Consider the following 19,874-nt stretch of genomic DNA (forward strand, 5'->3'; position numbering starts at 1 on the left):
TTCAGCCATACAAAGGCATTAAGTACTGACAGGCTACCATGTGGATGAGCATTGAAATCATGCTCAGTGAAAGAAGCCAGACTTGAAAGGTCACATACTGTATGATTCCACTCATATGAAATGTCCAGAATAGATAAAGCTACAGAGATGGAAAGCAGATTGGTGATTGCCAGGGCCTGGGGAGGCAGGGATGGGCAGTAACTGCCTCATGGTTACATGGTTTCCTTTGGTGATGAGGGGCATGTTTTGGAACCAGAGAGAGGTGATGGTTGCACAACATTGTGAATGTGCTAAATGCCACGTCCTTGTGCACTTTAAAATGGTTCATTTAATGTTATGTGAATTTTACCTCAAAAAAATAAAATGGAAAAAATGACATTCTAGGTTTGTTAGAATCCTGCTTTCTCCAAGTGCCCTGGAAGCAATATTTGCTGTGCTCTCCAGAAGTTAGCCATGTAGCCTTCACATGACCAGGAAGGCAAGTAGTAGAATTTGGTGGAACTCAACTGCAGCTTGCTTTTTAATCATATTACTCCTATGCAAGCTTCCTACAAAATTTTGACCTTCAGGTAATCCTGAGAACTGAGAAGCCTTAATTAGAAAGAAGAGAACCACAGGAAGCCCATTTTCATTACTTTTATCCTGAAAGATCAGGTTGCTGGCACTTTGGGAATAGAATAAAGACCAGACACACGTCCAACAAGATCAAGTCATCTCAACTGGAGACTAGTACAAAGTCTTGTATATCAGTAGGAGGTGGATGAATGTTTAAAAATCTTATCTCCTTCTTTTGTGTGGCCTATTAACCTCATGACTGCCTTTTCCTGGGAAGCCTCCCTTAGGATTGAATTCTAAGCACCTAGCATGGTGCCTGCTATAGAATGGTGCTCAATACATATTTGTTAAATGAATTTAGGAATAAATAACTGTTGGCAATGAAAATGCTATTAGGTCTTCAACACTTTCTTGGTTTAAGTTGGTTAATTTTGCCAGATATTGGTTGTAGCTCTTATTTCACTGTGAAGGATTAGGGTGCAGAATTTGGTTCCAGAAGACTGGTTGCAAAAATGTAGGTCTCTTCCTTTCCCACGGTTGCCTGGTAAGATACAGGTTGCTCAGTTAAATTTGAATTTCACATAAACAATATGTCCTGTGAAATATCTGGGACATACTTACACTAAAAAAGAAATCATTCATTGTTTATCTGCAATTCAAATTTAACTGGGCATCCTGTCTTTTTATTTGCTAAATCTGGCAGCTCGGCTCTATTAAAGGGTTGCATTGTGACTGTTGGGTCACCCCCAGTACCAGTTTCCTGCTGCTCCATGTCTCCCGGAACTTCTCCACTTTGCAGCTGGAAGGGCATGGCCCTGTTTGGCCTCGGGACATTTGCCAGGAAACAATCTGGTTGTTACATGAGGGTTTCCAGCATTGTTCAGGGCAAAAATTATTCAGGTATGAATCATTTGGCTCCATAGCTGGTTTTGTTTTGTTTTGTTTTTCATGTGGACATGAGGACCCATGTTATCTAGTTTGTTCTGACGTTGGCAGTGGCTGGGTCAGAGCCAGCTGTAAGCGGGATGACTCACAGAGACCCAGGAAGTGGCCTTTTCTCTTTAACTTGACATTGGTGAGCGACCTACTCTTCTCTGGGAGGCCTCACTCTGTTTCTTCCTTTTTCCTGCTGTCTTGGTTTGGTGTGCTAGCTCAGAAGTTACCTGGGCGAATGGCAGTTGTCCACCGTGGCTGTGGCTGAAACCAGAGGTGTGTCCAGCAAGTATGACATGGGTTACTGAGAGTACTGTCATACTGTCACACCCACCAAAACACTTTTATGACGATCCTCTTGCAGAGCACCTCTGTCCATCTGCCCAATTCCGTGCTGATGTGCTAAGTCATGTTAGATATTCAGCAAGCCTGTCTTGAGTTCTTCCACTGCACTAGATGCCTGGAACCTAAAGATGTCTAATATTTTGTTAGTGCCCTTGAGGAACTTAGAATCAACAACTTTTTTAAATTAAAAAATATTTGAATTGTGGTAAAAAGCATATAACAGTAAATTTACCATCTTCAGAATACAATTTAGCTGGGTCGAGTTTATTCAGAGTGTTGGGCATCCAATCTCCAAACTTTTCCATCTTCCCAAAACGAAACTCTGTACCCATTCAACGACAGTCCCCACCCCCTCCCCAACCGGTAACAGTCCCTGGTAACAACCATTCTACTTTCTGTTTCTATGAGTGTGACTACTTTAGATACTTCATATAAGGGAAATCATACAGTATTTGTCTTTTTGTGACTGGCTTATTTCATTTAGTATAATGTCCTCAAGGTTCATCTATATTGTGGCATGTGACAAGATTTCCTTCCTTTTTATGGCTGAATAATATTCCATTGCCTGTGTGTACCACATTTAGCTCATCCATTCATCTGTTGAAGAACACTTGGGTTGCTTTCACCTCTTGGCTCTTCTGAATAGTGCTGCTATGAACACGGTGTGCAGGGTCTTCAAGATCCTGCTTTCAATTCTACTGGGTATATGTACCCAAAAGTGCCATTGCTGGATCATATGGTAGTTCTATTTTTAATTATTTGAGGGACTGTCATGCTGTTTTCCACAGAGCTATTACTATTTTACATTCCCACCAATAGTGCACAAGTGTTCCAATTTCTCCACATTGCTGCCAACACTTTTTTTTATAATAGCCATCCTAATGGGTGTGTGGAGTTGGCAGTTTTGAATAACAAAAGAAAATCTTCTGTAAGGTTAAGTCTGTAAAATGCCATGCAGCTATAATTAGCAATTACAATTTAGGTAGATCACAGGAAAGGCAGTAAAGCATGGAGAAGACAAGTAATGACTCTATAGCATCTTATTACACCGATGGACAGTGACTGCAGTTGGGGGGTGGGTGAATGTTGAAGTCACAATGTTGTTCATGTGAAACCTTCATAAGATTGTATATCAGTGATACTTTAATAATAAAAAAAAAGCCATGCGGGTTTTCTCAATGTGTGGGCTGTGTTCCCCTTCCATGCAAGAAGGCAATGTAGAGGAATTTCACAGAAATCTATCAGTCTTATCCTTTGCTGCTCTGGCACTGCTTTTGCTGGGCCTCCATTGGGTTCAGTTTCAAATGCTTAGAGCAGCTAGTATTCCAGATCCCTGATGGATGCAAAATGCTATTGGGAAAGGATAATGCATATCTTTAGGGGTTAACTGCTTTTAGAAGGTAAGAGGTAGTTTACACTTGTTTTCAACCACAGTTTCTCTGGGGAAGTCAGTCAAATAGGGAAAACTGAGACTGAGGAATATATTATTTTAGGAAGAATGCATTGAGTAAGTTATGAAGAAAGCAATTTGCTAAGAAATCTGACAAAAGCCATTTGACAATAAAGTGACAGAATTGAATTTGAACTCCTTCACCTGTAAATTTGCATAATTATTCTGCTATATGTTGCTGTCATAGCTCTATGATGCTATTTTCCAAAAGGATTTAAAATACCAAATATCAACAGAGGAGAGAAAAACCCCATCCAGTAAGAAAGCTTTATATCAGGGGACTTATGAAGGACTTTAACCAAATTCTTTCCCATCTTCATTGCTTCAACTTTACCCCTTCTTTTCCCTGAGACATAGCCAATATTTCTTCTTCTGTTGAGGTATAATTGACATACAATATATAGTTCCAGGTGTATAACAATGATTTGATATTTGCATGTATTGTGGAATGATCACCACAATAAGTCTAGTTAGCACCCATCACCACACAATTAGAATTTTTTTCTTGTGATGGGAAGTTTTAAGCTCTACTCTTAGCAACTTTTACATATGCAGTAAGTATTTCTGATTACAGTCGCCACGCAGCACATTATATCTCCATCACTTTTTCTTTTAACACGGCAAATTTGCTTGAATTTTATCTTTATTGTTACCATCAAAGTGTAGTTGCTCAATTTTTCACAGTATTTTTGACTGCCATATATTTAAGAAATCTCCCCACTGGAGCCCAGGTGAACAGGTTACATAAACAAATAGTAACAATTTAACCTCTTTCAAAGGGAAATGAGCAAGCACTGTTTGTTTGGAAATCCTTCTGTATAATCACCCCGTGTTGGCTGCTTTTGTCCTCCACCAAGGCCCACAGGAAACAGAGGCCAGGAAATCCCTGCATCCCTTGACCCAAAGGGCTGTGGCTTCCAGCTCGTCTCCTTGACTGTGGTTCTTTGCTCCTATACCTCTTCATCTTTAGATATTTTACATGGCAGTGGGCCTTCTTTTTACCCCATATGGTTGTCTAAGAGGAGAATGTATATTTGTGAATAACACCCACATTCCAGGACAACACTAAAGGACACTTGTTCTCTTTACCCTTGATGTAAAATATATGAAATGCCTTGTCATTACAAGATGGAATCAATGGAAGGTATATTTAATAGCACTTGTATGCATGATTCTTAGCCTTATGTAGACTCTTTGGAGAATCTGGCGAGAGCTATAGACACTCTTCCCAGAAAAAAAAATAACACACATATACTTTCATGCAAAATTCTGAATATATAATTTCAGGGTGCTCATGGGAGACTGCTAACTCCATTATACTTTGTTAAGATCATTTTTCGTATAACCATTCTTGAGTTCTCTGTTGTGAATGCTCATTACACTGTGCCTTTTTTCCCTCCAAGTAGTGATTTTTTGTTTTTAGTAAGCTTTCAGTAGTTCAGAGAAAGCCACTGAGGCAAAATGTAAACTGTTATCAGAGTGTGTTTCATCCTAGACAGAAGTTCAAGAAGCTACTTCTGAAGGGGAAGAGGCTGGAGACTGATAGGTATTGAGCACCTACTGTGTGCCCAGCACCTTACTGACTCAATCTCACTCAATTCTGACAGTGATTGTATTACATGGGTTTATTCCAGGGCCTCCGAGATATTCAGTCCGTCATTTTGAGTCTGTCCAACTCTGGAGCCCACTTTCTTCGGTACTATATGGCTTCTAAAATAACACATTTCTTTTTGTTCAAAAATCCCAGGCTTTAGACAGGAAGAGAGTATCAGGGACACTGATAACCGAGAGGCAGGGAGGAGTGGGTAGAGAGGAATGTGCCAGAGCCAGCGGTATGCCACTGAGGGCCATCCTGCAGGAGCCTACTGATGCATGGATTCCAACAGCAAGATGTCATTAGAGGACTCGGCTTCCTCGATTCAGAGCAGTCAGCATGGTTCACCCCGACCCTACCCAAGTGGGCACAGACGGAGGAAACCAGGAGCACAAAAAGACACATGTGGCCTCATCAGGAAAGTAGGTCAGGTTCTTGCTTTTGGTCTGCTCCCCGCCTCTTCCCTGTGCTCCACATTCTCTTTAGGACACATTCCATGACTGCTGGGGCCTGGCAGATAAAGCTCACTGTGCTAAGGAATGATTCTGTGGCAGTCTGCAGTCGGAGCCCCAGGCCCCATCAAGGAGAAGCTGAATCATTTTATTCTGCTTTGCGATTTTGGTCAGTAACTATGGGGCAGCCTATATAACCTCATTGATAAAAAGGGCTTTTCATTCTCCAATAAAAAGAGGATTTTATTTTCCAGAAATATTACTCTGAAATTTTCCCCAGCAACCATTTTTTTTTGACAGGTAGTGGAAAATTCACTGAATCACACTGGCTGTCTGGTACTTACTGGGTGGAAGTCAGTCTCAGGAGCTAGGCTTCTTGGGAGTAACCAAATTGGGAATCAACCGACTCTTTGGACATATAACATAAACCCATTTAGAGGAATCACATGAATTTTCATCATGAACTAGCAAACATCAGAGGTCAACAGGAAACCAAAATAATAATACATTGTCCTTTCTCATGGCTTATATCCAAGAGCTTAGTCGAATGAACTATGAGGAGAGGAATTGCACTTTTTAATCCTCAGTGTTTTTATTCAGTCATGAATGGTATTAATTCAGGGTAATTGTAAAGAACATTTCAATGAGAGATTTGAAGCAAGAAAAAGTAGGTACGTGCTGATAGTACACATAGAGTCAAATCTAATTAATGGAGAATTTTGAAGTTAGAGGTCACCGGGTGCCACCTAAGTACACATGTCAAAGGCACATGACCATCATCTCTGTGCAGGAACCGGAATCACATGGAAGGCTTGCTAAAATGCACATTTCTGGGTTCCACCTCCACAGTTTCTGATTTGGAGTTTTTGGGCAATTTGTGTTTGCGGCAAGTTCCCAGGTGTCCCTGATGCTGGTGGGCCAAGGCCACACCAGGAGAGCTACTCTGCACCATCGCTGCAGGCAATGACTCATTCAGTTGCTCAAACACTTCTAACAAGACAGCCTGTGAAGACTGCTTCCACCAAGCTTACTGATGCAGAGTGCAAGTGCCTCCCGGTACGTCCCTCCCCAGGCCTCCTCCGCCAGCTGGAATTGCTCTGAACACAGCCAATCCCCATCTAAGTGCCTGCACAGGCAGACTTATCCTGAGGAAAAGAACAGGCAGAGGTCCATTTGGCAAATAATATCATTACATTTCACACCAGTTGTCAGAGGGTCACTGGCAGTCTAAGGCCACGTCACAGCTCCTGCATGCCTCTCCTCACAGCGTCTCACCACGTGGGCACTTTGTCATCCCACCTCATGATGAGAAGAAGGGTGAGTTCAGCGCAGTAAGATACTTTGAGAAAGAAGCTATTCCCAGAACTTTTATTACATTATAGTGCTACAATTGTCCTATCTTATTATTGATTATGGTTGTTACTCTCTTCCTGTGCTTGATGTATAAACTACACTTTATCATAGGTGTGTGTATGTGTAGGGAAATTATAGTATCTGTAGGTTTCGGTGCTATCTGCAGTTTCAGGCATCCCACGGGGGACTTGGGACATTTCCCCCGTGGATAAGGAAGGCCTACTGTGCATTACAGCCCTTAATCTTTCCAATAGTGTGAGTTTGTTAGACTATGAATCCTTTTCACAGGTGAGATAACCAAAGCTCAGTAAGTTGCCCCAAATTTCACAGATGAGAGGTAGAGCCAGTATTGAATGTAGGTCCTTCTGACTCGTTATGATCCCGGGTGCCTGGCTAATGTGCACCTCTCACTCTGTGTGCTTTGCTTACTATACCAATGAGAGATCGACTCTGGAGAACAGGTGGTTTCCTTCTGTTTCAAGGGCCTCTTGTCCTTCCTCCTAAGGCATCAACCATGCTGGTGAACTGGAGGCTGGCACTTGTTAACATGTCCTCGAGATTTTTCCCAACTCCTTCATCAGATAAGCACATTGGAAGCATGTTATTTTTCATGCAACTGTCTTCTACAAGAATAAACTTTCCTATTTGCTCACACCTGGCTGCTCCTGAAATGCTTGCCCTTGACAAGTGCAAATAATAGAAGATACCAGTTCTGCCCTTTTGTTCCTGCTAAGGTTATACCTAAAATGTCTGAAAAATAATTGTTCTGTTAAGGGAAGTGTTTAAACTTCCTTTGACTTTAATGTCTAATAAACGTTTATTTTAGCAGAAGGAAGTTTATTTTTAAATACAAATTACCACGGGTAAATTATGTCTCATTTCCTTTTCTATTTGGCTAATTATGGATAGAAAATTGCTGGTCAGTTTACTCTTCAGAATCAACTTGAATAGATTTTAAAAGATAATCAGCTGCCTTCTAGCAGTTTTAAGCTTGGCTTGGATTCAGTATCTGGATGAAAAGTCTCCACATATATTGATGTTTATGAATTCTCCATTTTTATTTTCATATTCTTTATGGTGCATGCAGAAATAAAAAAATTTGGATTTCTGTTGCTGATTCTATAGACATGGTGTTGTTTGGATTTTAAGGTGGGCACTCTGCAAAATAATCCTCCATGTGCTCTCACAGGAAATGCAGGTCATGAGTAAAAAAATGGTATGTGCTTTGCTTAATCTGTCACATCACTAACTTTTCTTAAACCACACGAAATCCATATATGTTTACTTTTCTGTAATTCTAATCTATAGCCTAAGATTCATGCTGGCAAAAGCTTTGGGAATCGTTGCTGGTTTTCTTAAAAAGAGCCATAAACTTGCTGGACAAACAGTATGTTGGGGTAACCGAAAAATCAATGGGAGTAGGGTGTTCTTTATGGAATAATTCCATTTGGAATGATTAGTAGAATTACAAACCATCCTTTTGCAATTCTAATGAAAGGTGGATCTGGACAGACATCTTTAGTGATTGATTAAACTATTTAGTGAAAGATTGATGAGGAACTCTCTAACAGGTGATCATATTGACGATACTGGAACCTGCCCTCAATCCTATTCCAGCTGAAAGTAGACAACGAGTTATTATGCAGGAGTAAGTACTCAGCAGCAAATGGGGTGTTCTTGTCAATAGCATTGAACCTGCGTCTAAGCAAACCTCTAGCTCTACCTGCCACAACACAGGAAATTCAGGGGATTGAGCTGTGGTTCTCAACCCTGACCATCCGTCAGGCCCCCATGGGGAACTAACTGAAAGAGTCCTGACACCCAGGCTGTGTCCCAGACCAATTAAATGAGCTCTGGGCCTGGGCATCAGTATTTTTCCTAGTCCCCCCAGGTGTAGCAGTGTGAGCCAAAGTTGGAAACCAAGGGGAAATGGAGCATGTTGCAAGACAGGACAGATAAACAGTCATAAAATGCAGGATGTGAGAAATTCAATGGGACGAATGCCTGATGTTTCACAACATATATGTAGCATTAGAAAAAAGGTGGGGGAGGAGACACTTATAGATAAAAGAGATTTAAGAAACATAAACCAAATGGGATGTGTGGCCTTTGTTTTGATCTTAATTCAAACAAATCAACCATTCCAGCCATTCTAAGGAATCAGGAAAATTTAGAGCCATACTGAGTATTGAGGCTATTGAGGTATTGAGTGTTGATTTTGTTACTTGTGACAATGGTGTTGCTATGTTAAAAAAAGTTCTTACAGTTAAGAGATACATACAGAAGTATTTACGGGTGAAATATAATGCCTAGGTAAAACACTAGCAAAAAATGGTGAGGGGGAGATATAAAAGCAGTTACAGAGGATGGGCAAAAAGTCCGTAGTCATTAAAGTTGGATGATGGGTATGTGGGGGCTTATTTTACTTCTCTCTGCTTTTATGTGTTTTAAAAATTCTCATAAGAAAAGACTTAAAGGAGGCATAGAGGTGAAATGTGTGATAATGTGTATCTTGCATTGTGATATATTATCAGTACAAAGTCTGGAAAATTCACCTGGAATACAAACCTGCAATAAAATAAGGTCAAATCCTCTGCATCTATGCAAAATGGCCCTTATTTCTTTTTAGAAAAATATTTGCATATTCAGTGACAAATTATGTTTATATCTTTGCAGATGATTCTGGGCCTCCTCCTTCTACTGTTATCAGCCAGAATGAAACTTTCGCCAAAGTCAGTTTTAAGCCTAGTGTGGTACAACAAGCCAAGATTGCCCAGAACGGCATTTTGGGAGATTTCATCATTCGATATGACGTCAGTAGGGAACAGAGCATTGGGGACATCCAGGTAATGGGTTAGTGGTTGCTGTTTCATGTTAATTGCTTGACAGTTTTAGTTGTACCAAGAACTAAGGATTCTAATACTTACCTAAGGGAGAGAGAACTTTTCTGATTCTTAGAAAATTTGTTTTAACCCAAAATATGTTTCCAAGGAAGCTGGTGGTATTGCCTTGCTGGAGGCTGAGGGTCCTGGCTCAATAATCTGGAAAGCAAATGAAATTTATGATGTAATTTTCCCTGTGATGTTTTAGATAAAGTTAGAGTCTTAGTTCATCTTCAATTTTAATTGAGAGGGACTTGTCTGTGGCTCATTTCCCTTTAGGTTTTATTGCTCCAGAAACAGGGTGGGAATACTAAAATGTATTAATGTGCATCCAGAATGTAGGCAACTTGGATGTCTTGACTTGTAAGATGCTTGGTAAAAACCAGGTAATGAAAGAAGCAGGATTCTCAAGTGACAAGGGTCAGAGACAAAATGAATGTTTTAGATTGAAGTAGTCAACCTCATCAATACATTTTTAAGGGATAATGCTGTCCTTATACAGGTGGAATCAACAATTAGTTCTCATGGAAGGACCAGGACCATAGATACTTTTGCTCTGGGTATGGAATCTGGCTGTAGACTCTGTTTCATGCTGTCTTTGACTTTTAGAAGTTTCATAGGTTATCCATTTAGTTAGTTTTCCTACTTATTCTGAGTACTATCATTTTTACTTTCTTTTCCCTCCACCAGGTTCTAAATGGCTATTTTGTGCACTACTTTGCTCCCAAAGACCTTCCTCCATTACCCAAGAATGTGGTATTTGTGCTTGACAGCAGTGCATCCATGGTAGGAACCAAACTCCGGCAGGTGGGTGAGGGCCAACTGCCTATATTTCCCTGTCACTTTTGCCTGACCCACTAATGTTCTCTGTCAATAAAATCCAGTGGGTGCCAGCTGTCAGCTTTACCATCCAGCTATTCCTATCTACAGAGATAATTCCTGAACTGATTCCGCTAAGCCATTGACATAAATGATCATTTCAGCATGGTGGTTTTAAGAGAACAGAGGGGCATGCTATAGAAACACCTTGACATAAAGGGAAGTGGCAGAGTAGATAATAGGAGTGAGACAGGAATTCACTGAGAGCCAGTCAGCTGCACCACTTGTGATGAGTAATTCTGTTCCTTAATGATGGCTTTGAGAACAATGGAGTAGATCAATTGGCAGCCCCCTTGACCTTGCCTTAGAACAAAGGACTTGTGTCTCAGTAATTATGGACTGATACTCTTTTCTTTTTATTATATTAAAGTATCCTTGATATACAATCTTATGAAAGTTTCACATGCATGAATAACATTGTGGTTTCAACATTCACCCATATTGTCAAACTGGACTGATAGTCTTAACAGTATTTAGGATGAACCTTAAAATTCTAGGGATAGGAGGGATAGTTCCAGAAGGGGGCATGTAGTCCATGCTCAAAAACTAAATTATCCTGAAAATACAACTATATACCTTTTTTCAAACCACTGGAAAATGCTATTTCTTATCTTACTCTGATATCATAAATATCAGAAATTTGCATTTATAATATAGTTCCAACTTACATAACAGAAAACAGAATGAACTACTGGCTGCCAGGCCAACTAATATCCCTACATTCATCAAAAACATAGATGTTTTGGCCTTTCTTTCCTAATTCACTGTCCATTCTTATTGGTTAATAAGAAATATGTGGTTGAATGAGTAAAATAGTATCTCAAACCTCATAAGAATTCTCTACCCACCTGTTTCCACCCCAGGTCCCACTCTGTGTGCAGCTGAACTTGATCCTAGCTGATAAACTATTATAAAAATGTTTTCTCAGTTATTATTTTGTAAATGATTTCTTTGGCCATTTATATTTTTCAAAAATCATGTAGTAAAATCTGTTGATATTTTCTTCATGGTGGATAATTTTCCCCCATCCCAAAATAGTAAAAAATACATTCCAAAATGTGATGCAAGAATAGGGCTTAACTGTTTTCTTTCAGATTATAACCAAATACAATTTCTAACTAGGATAGGGGAAGATAACCTCACCCTGTAAGGCAGCTCCTTGTAGTTTTTCCACATCACGTTTTTGTACAGAATTCAGCCTGCCAACTTCTCCATCTTAATTGCTTCTCCTCCCTTTCCTGTCTCTGCTCTTCCATCTGGGATTACTGTTCTTTTGAGTGAAGAACACTCTTTGGCATCTTGTTAAATGTGAGTCTGCCCTCTGCCAGTAACAAATTCTCTCCGTTTTTGTTTGTCTGACAATGATTGATTTCACTCTTCTTCTTTAAGAATACTTTTACTGGGTTAAGAATTGTTGATTTGCAGTGATTTTCTTTCAGTCCATCGAAGACCAATTCCATTGTTTGCTGGTTTCCCTTGTTGCTGAAAATCAGCAATGTTTTAAACTATTGTTCCTCTAAAAGTAATATTTTATTGTCAACAACTTTTAAAACTTTCCTTTTCATCTTTGGCTTTCTGTAGCTTTAATGTGATGGTTCTAGGTGTGGATTTTATCTGACTTTTTTCTGTCTGAGGTTCTTAGGACTTCATGAATGTTCTTGTGGATTCATCGGAAAATCCTCAGCCATTATTTATGAAATTGCTTTGGCTCACTTTCTTATGGGATCCCCATGTTAGATTTTTCTGTCCATATCCTCTATGCTTTCCATGCTCTCTTCTATTCCAGCTTTCACCTTTCTATATTTCATTCCAATGTATATTGCAGTTCAGAGTTCTCTCTCAGTTATGTCTAATTTGCTGTTAAACTCATCCATTGAGTTTTTCAGTTATTGCATTTTTTTTTTTTTTAGTTGTAGAATTTCTCTTTGGTTCTTTTTTAAATTTGTTCTGTCCCTTTTTGGAATGTCAAGCTATTTTACAAAGCTTTCAACAATTTTTTTATTTTCTTAAGCAAATTAAACATAGTTATTTTAAAGTCCATACTGATAATTCCAAACCTTGGAGACCCTCAGGAACTGTTCTCATTGTTTCTCTTCTTCTCTCCTTGTGCAACACAAATCATCTTTGATTGCATGATGGACAATATATTCAAATGTTCATTTGTAGAAATAGTTTGAGGCCTAGGATGATGATCTACTATGCTAGAGAAAGTTTTGGGTTGTTTCTGTGAGGTAGCTGGAGGAATTACAATCTGGAATCATTTTGGTCCACCTTAATGGCTTGAGACTTCTCTGGGCAACCCCAAATGGCTCAAAGCAGGATTACAGTCCTTTCAAGACCTGGTTTGTTTCTGTTTTGCACCAAATACATAGGGTTTATCAGATCACTTAATCTTTGGTAGACTCTGGACTTCAACTTTTGGCTCCCTACTAAGCAACCAAAGTGGTGTTCAGCCTCGGAGATACCACTTTGGCCTAACAAACATGCCTTAGACAAAATGATCCCAAATGCTGAGCCTTCCTCTTTAAATTTTACCCTTCTCCGAGATCTTTTTTCTCACTATGTTGTTAACTGATACTCTCAAGATCTGTACAAAATAATACATTTTGTTTAGCTTTTTTAGCTGTTCTCAGTAAGAAGGTGGCAAACAAATTACCTGTAGGTTTCTTTATAGGCACCATTTCCTGAAGTAAGTTATCACCCAGAATACATTGTTAACTAGGTCTTGCATCTGACTCAGTATTGTAAGATAAATTCTAGCCAAAATAAGCAGGCAAAGAGAGGCAACAAAGGGCCAGTTAATTTATGTGAATACCTCTGGGCGAGGTTCCGCGGCCTTGCTGTCACAGGCCAGGGAAGTCACGTGAAAGTAGACAGGCAGCGAAGTAGACAGGCAGTGAGTTTTTAAAGAAGGTAGGGGGAGGCAGAGCTTAGATTTACAGTGGCGTGAGGATTGGCTAGCCTAAGGCACATTTTTCAGGTTGGGACAGTCAGCAGCTGGGGACTTTGGCACGTCATCAGGGTCTGACATGCTCACCCTTCCCCCCAGTGCCTTCAACCTTACAAGTATGATAATTCCCATTTGGATTTTTAATCAATTAACAGTTACTGGGTTGGTGCCATGTGCTAGGTTTCCCCATGCACTCACTAGATACCTATGCACCTGTGAATTTTTAGATTTCCTTTTTTCTGTTTCAAGACAGTGAGCTTCATGAGGGCAAGGTTTAGATGTCCTTTGAAAAAATGTAACTTGATAAAGATGTTGATGATTAAAGTTACTGCAAGCAATTTGAATTTGTAGTACCACCAAATATTTTGTTTTTTGATATTTTTACTTACTGTTATATTATGAATATATTTAATACTACTAAATAATCTTTAAAAACCTGGTTTTAATGGCTGCAGGGCAGCACTGTTAAATAGAAACTTCTATGAGAATGGGAATGTTCTACACCTGTGCTATCTAATACGGTAGCCACTAGCCACATATGGCTTGTGCTTTTCACATTGGAAAATGTAGTAGAACATTTACTCACTCTACCACCCATGAGAGATGTTTAAGTTGTTTCTCTTTTTTGCTGTTATAAATGGTGTTGGTGACTTTCATGTACAATGTAGAAACCTTGTACAATTATTTTCGGAAGTTAGATTCTGAGAAGTGGAATCACTGGGGCAAAGAATACAACTCATTTACAGTTTCTACAAATATTACAAAAACATTTTCTAGAAAGGCCATACCAATTTAAAACTGTTTAAAACTGTTACCAGAGTAAGAATTCCAAATGGATTCAGTTCAAAGGAATCAGTGAATATAAATATACACTTATATTTAACTAGTTTTGAAGTAGGGAAAGACTTTCTAAGCCTAAAAGTAATGAAAGCAATTACAAAGAAAAAAATCAGTAACTTTAGCACATAAAAATTTTAAACTTTTTTTATGTGAAAAGAGAATAAAAGTGAACAAAAGACTGGAAAAAATTTATGCAGCCAAAAGTTTTTCTTTACTATATAAAGAATAACAGGAGTTCATCTTTAATATATAAAGAGCTATTCTAGATCAGTAAATATTAATCCTGCATAAGAAAATGAGCAAAGAATATGAAGCAATTTACAAAGAAGAAATAAGATTCAATAAGATAATGAGAGTCAAATGTACTAATAAGAAACGAAATGCAAGTTAAAAATACTATCTTTATCTTCATATTGCCAAACTTTAAATAATGTGAATTACTTATGACAATTTCGGATGTGAAGGGAGATTAAAGATGGCGGAATAGGAAGGCAAGATGGAAACCTCCTCCCAAAAACACATAAAAGAGGAAAATGCAGCAAATGCAACTAGACCTGAAAATGACCTGAAAGACTACAGAGCAGACCTCCTACAGCCAGGGAAGAAGAGAGGACCATGCAGCAAAGGGTGAGGCAGCAAACCCAAGATTGCGCAGTACCTAAGCCCTCCCCCACCCCAGCCTACAGGAGGGAGAAAGAGGCACTGAGCGGGTAGGGGGTAGAAGCCAAGAGCGCTTCATATCTGGCCCTGGAGATCTGCTCTGGGAGCACAAACCCACATTACATTGGGTTCTGGTGATTATTGGGGCTGGGCACCAGGGGCAGGCAGAACACACTGGGAGACTGAGACTCTATCCAGGGTGAAGGGCAGGTAGGACCAGGTAGGCTCCATGAGTCCAGAGATCCAAAGCAGAGGAGGTAGTTTAAAGACTTGTCAGCAGTGGAAGGGGTACCAGAGGTGACAAGGATTGGATGGAACTCTCTCCTAAGGAGAAAGGGTGGGTGGAGGTATGGATACCTCATCAGCCCTTCCTTGGCCCAACGAATCGGGAACTCTTGGGAGCCTGAGACACTCCATTCTCCTTGCTGTCAATGCAGCCCTGAGTCTCCTCCCTGCATGCACTGATGACAGACAGCCCACTTGACCCAGTGGCAGCATCAGACTTTGCTGCCTGGCAGGCAGAGGGAGACCCTTCCAGCTTGCTTGGCTCCATTTCAGCCCAATCAGAGAGGTGCCTGGAGGAGCCAGCCCCAGGAGCTCCTTCCTCCTTGCTGGGTCCAAACCCAGTATTGCATGTTTGGCTGTGGCACATTGGTCTCACCACCCCATTAACCCTGCAGCCCCACCATTGTTGCAGGCCAGGCAGAGGGCAGCCTGGCCAAACTGAGCACAACAGAGTTTCCTGAGCTGATCACAAAGACAGCATCTCCAGCAAACTGCTCACCCAGACTTGGACCACTGCAGATGCCAGACAGAAAGGTGCCCAACCTATGGCACCCCAACAATTGGGGCCCTCACAAAAATAGAACCAGGCACTAGAGAGTAAAGAATCTTGAGCTTCTGGGCACCGTAGCACACCTTCTTCAAAAAGCTGTTACTCCATAGACCAGAAGGCATAGCAGAGATATCTAATATAAAGGAAGAAACACAGAATCCCTGACAAAAATGAGCAGGTAGAGGAATTTGATCTAAACAAAATTACAAGTCAGAAACCCAAAAGAGGGCTAAATGAAACATATATCACCAATCTTCTTGATAAAGACTTCAAAATAGAAATCTAAACATGCTCACAGATTTACAAAAAAGTATTCAAGATCTCAGGGAGGACTTCAACAAAGAGAGGGAGAAAACCTGAAAAACAGCCACTCAGAGCTGAAGAAAACAGTATCTGAAATGAAATACACAATGTAGGGATTTAAAAGTATATTAGGTCATGTAGAGGAGATGGTAAATGAAGTAAAAACTAGAGAACAGGAAAACAAGCCGAGGAACAGAGAGAAAAAAAGGATCTCTAGGAACAAAAGAATGATAAGAGAGCTGGGTGACCAATCTAGATGAAACAAATTCGCATAACAGGGGTACCAGAAGTAGAAGAGAAAGACAAAAGGATATAGAGTCTATTTAAGGAAATAATTGTTGAAAACTTCCCCAATCTGGGGAAGGAAATAGACACTCAGGTCATGGAAGTGCAGAGATCTCCTAACAAAAGGAACCCCAGGAAGACAACACCAAGACACGTAATAATTAAAATGGCAAAGATCAAGGATAAGGAGAGAGTGTTGAAAGCAGCCAGAGAGAGAGCAAAAAAAGATAACTTATAAAGGAAATCCTATCAGACTATCAGCAGACTTCTCAACAGAAACTCTGCAGGTCAGAAAGGGGTGGCATGATATATTTAACATACTGACACAGACTGACCTCCACCCAAGAATTTTCTACCTGGAAAGATTGTCATTTAAATTTGAAGCAGGTATTAAACAGTTTCCAGGTAAACAAAAGTTGAAGGAATTCGCCACCACTAAGCTAGCCCTACAGGATACGTTAAAGAGACTCTGCTATAAATGGAAATGACCCTAAGGCTAAATATGTTTCACCAGTGAAAATAAACTCTCAGAAAAGGTAGTGAACCAACAAATTACCAGGAAAGTATGAAATTAGAATGAAACAAAAGAAGCAAAATCAAATATACACAAAATCAGTCAAGGAATACATAAAAAGTGCAGATTAAGGCATCTAATATGAAAAATGTGGAGAAGAAGAAGAAGAGAAAAAAAGTACCTTTAGATTGTGTTTAAATAGAGTAATCAGCAATTTAAGATAAATTATTATATACTATGGAAGCTATCCTTGAACCTTTGCTAAATATTAAACTAAAGCCTACAATAAATACACACCCAAAAATAAATAAATACATTTAAAAAAGAGAAATCCAATTACAACATTTAAGAAAACCATCAATAACAAGAGAAGAGAATAAGAGAGGAAGAAAGGAACAGAGGGGAGCTATGAAAAACACCCAGAAGGCAATTAATAAAATGGCAATAAGTACATATCTATCAATAATCTCCTTAAATGTAAATGGACTGAATGCACCAATCAAAAGACATAAGAGTGGCAGAATGGGTAAGGAAACAAGACCCATCTATATGTTGCCTACAAAGGACTCATTTCTGATCCAAATACATAAACAGACTAAAAGTGAAGGATGGGAAAAGATATTAAATGCAAATAATAGGGAGAAAAAAGCAGAAGTAGAAGTACTTATATCAGACAAAATTGAATTCAAAACAAAGAAAGTAATGAGACAAAGAAGGACATTACATAATGATGAAGGAGTCAGTCCAACAAGAGGATATAACCATCATAAATATCTATGCATCCAACACAGGAGCACCTAAAAATGTAAAACAAATACTAACAGAATTAAAGGAGAAATAGATTAATTTTAGGAGATTTTAACACACTATTCACATCAGTAGATCAACCAGACAAAAAAATAAGGAAACAGAGGCACCAAACAATACATTAGATCAAGTGGACTTAACAGATATATGCAGAACACTCCACCCAAAAGCAGCAGGATACACATTTTTCTCAAATGTACATGGAATGTTCTCCAGAATAGATCACATACTAGGCCACAAACAGAGCCTCAATAAATTCAAAAGGATTGAAATTGTACCAAGCAGCTTAGACCACAGTGGTATGAAACTAGAAATACATTACACAAAGAAAACAGAAAGACTTATAAACACATGGAAGCTAAACAACATGCATCTAAATAATCAATGCATCAACAAACAAAACATAAATCAAGCAATACATGGAGACAAATGAAAACAAAAACACAACAGCCCAAAATCTGTGAGATGCAGCAAAGAAAGTTCTAAGAGGAAAGTACATGGCAGTATAGGCTTACCTCAAGAAACAAGAACAATCCTAAATTAACAGTCTAAAATCACAATGAAAGAAACTAGAAAAAGAAGAACATAAGAAACCCAAAGTCAGTAGGAGGGACATAATAAAGGTCAGAACAGAAATAAATAAAATAGGGAAAAATAAAACAATAGAAAAAAATTAATGAACCAGGAGCTGGTTCTTTGAGAAAATAAACAAAATAGCTAAAAAACTAGCCAGACTTATCAAGAAAAAAATAGAGTATACACACATAAACAAAATCAGAAATGAAGAAGGAATAATCACAATGGATATTGCAGAAATACAAAAACTTATTAGAGAATACTGTGAAAAAGTATATGCCAATTGGACAATGTAGGAGAAATGGACCACTTCCTAGAAAAATATAACCTTCCAAGACTGACCCAGGAAGAAACAGAAAATCTGAATATACCAATTACCAGCAATGAAATTGAAGTGGTAATCAAAAAACTCCCCTCAAATAAAACTATAGGTCCAGACATCTTCATAGCCAAATTCTACCAAACATTTAAAGGAAAGCTAATACTCACCCTTCTTAAAGCATTCCAAGAAGTAGAAGAGGAGAGAATACTTCCAAAAATACATAAAAAAGATCATTCATCATGACCAACTGAATTTATTTCAGGGATACAAGAATGGTACAATATTTGAAAATCAATCAGTACTATACACATTAACAAAAAGAAGGGTAAAAACCACATAATCATCTCAATAGATGATGAAAAAGCATTTGACAAAATTCAACATCCATTCATGATAAAAACTCTCAATAAAATGGATATAGAGGGTACTACCTCAACATAATAAAGGCCATATATGACAAACCCACAGCCAAGATCACACTTAACAGCAAAAAGCTGAAAGCTTTTCCTCTAAGATTGGGAAAAGACAAGGATGCCTACTCTCCCAACTTTTATTCAACATAATACTACATGTCCTAGCATAGCAATCAGACAACACAGAGTTAAAAGGCATCCAAACTGGTAAGGAGAAGTTAAACTGTCACTCTTTGCAGATGGCATGATATTGTACATAGAAAATCCTAAAGAATCCACCAAAAAACTACTATATCTAATAACTGAATTCAGCAAAGTTGCAGGATAAAAAATTAATACATAGACATCTGTTGCATTCCTATATACTAACAACAAACTAGCAGGAAGAGAAATCAGGAAAACACTCCATTTACAACTGCATCAAAAAGAATAAAATACCTAGGAATAAATCTAGCCAAGAAGGTGAAAGACCTATACTCTGAAAACTACAAGACCTCATGAGAGAAATTAAAGAAGACATCAAAAAACTGGAAATCTATCCCATGATCATGGATAGGAAGAATTAACATTTGTCAAAATGGCCATCCTTCCCAAAACAATTTACAGATTCAGTACAATGTCAAAATACCAACAGCATTCTTCAGTGAACTAGGACAAATAGTTCTAAAATTCATTTGGAACCACAAAAGACCCCATATAGCCAAAGCAATCCTGAGAAGAAGAACAAAGCTGGGGGTATACTCTCCTTGACTTCAAGCTCTACTACAAAGCCACAGTAATCAAAACAAATTGGTACTGGCACAAGAACAGACCCATAGATCAATGGAACAGAATAGGGAGACCAGATATAAACCCAAGCATATATGGTCAATTAATGTGTGATAAAGGAGCCATGAATATAAAATGGGGAAAAGACAGCCTCTTCA

At 38.9% G+C, this 19,874-nt stretch overlaps 1 protein-coding gene across 3 annotated transcripts in view; it reads left to right on the plus strand.

Annotated features, from left to right (window-relative positions):
* The window catches only part of ITIH5 (inter-alpha-trypsin inhibitor heavy chain 5), an 85,838-nt gene that overhangs the window by 21,290 nt on the left and 44,674 nt on the right, over positions 1 to 19,874 (plus strand). For all 3 annotated transcript variants that reach the window (XM_073229352.1, XM_073229353.1, XM_037001353.2), the window contains exons 6-7: positions 9,359 to 9,528; positions 10,255 to 10,371. In XM_073229352.1, the coding sequence (XP_073085453.1) occupies positions 9,359 to 9,528; positions 10,255 to 10,371 (287 nt within the window). The remainder of the gene's footprint in view (positions 1 to 9,358; positions 9,529 to 10,254; positions 10,372 to 19,874) is intronic.

Source organism: Manis javanica, chromosome 2, assembly GCF_040802235.1.
Source record: "Manis javanica isolate MJ-LG chromosome 2, MJ_LKY, whole genome shotgun sequence".
NCBI lineage: Eukaryota > Metazoa > Chordata > Mammalia > Pholidota > Manidae > Manis > Manis javanica.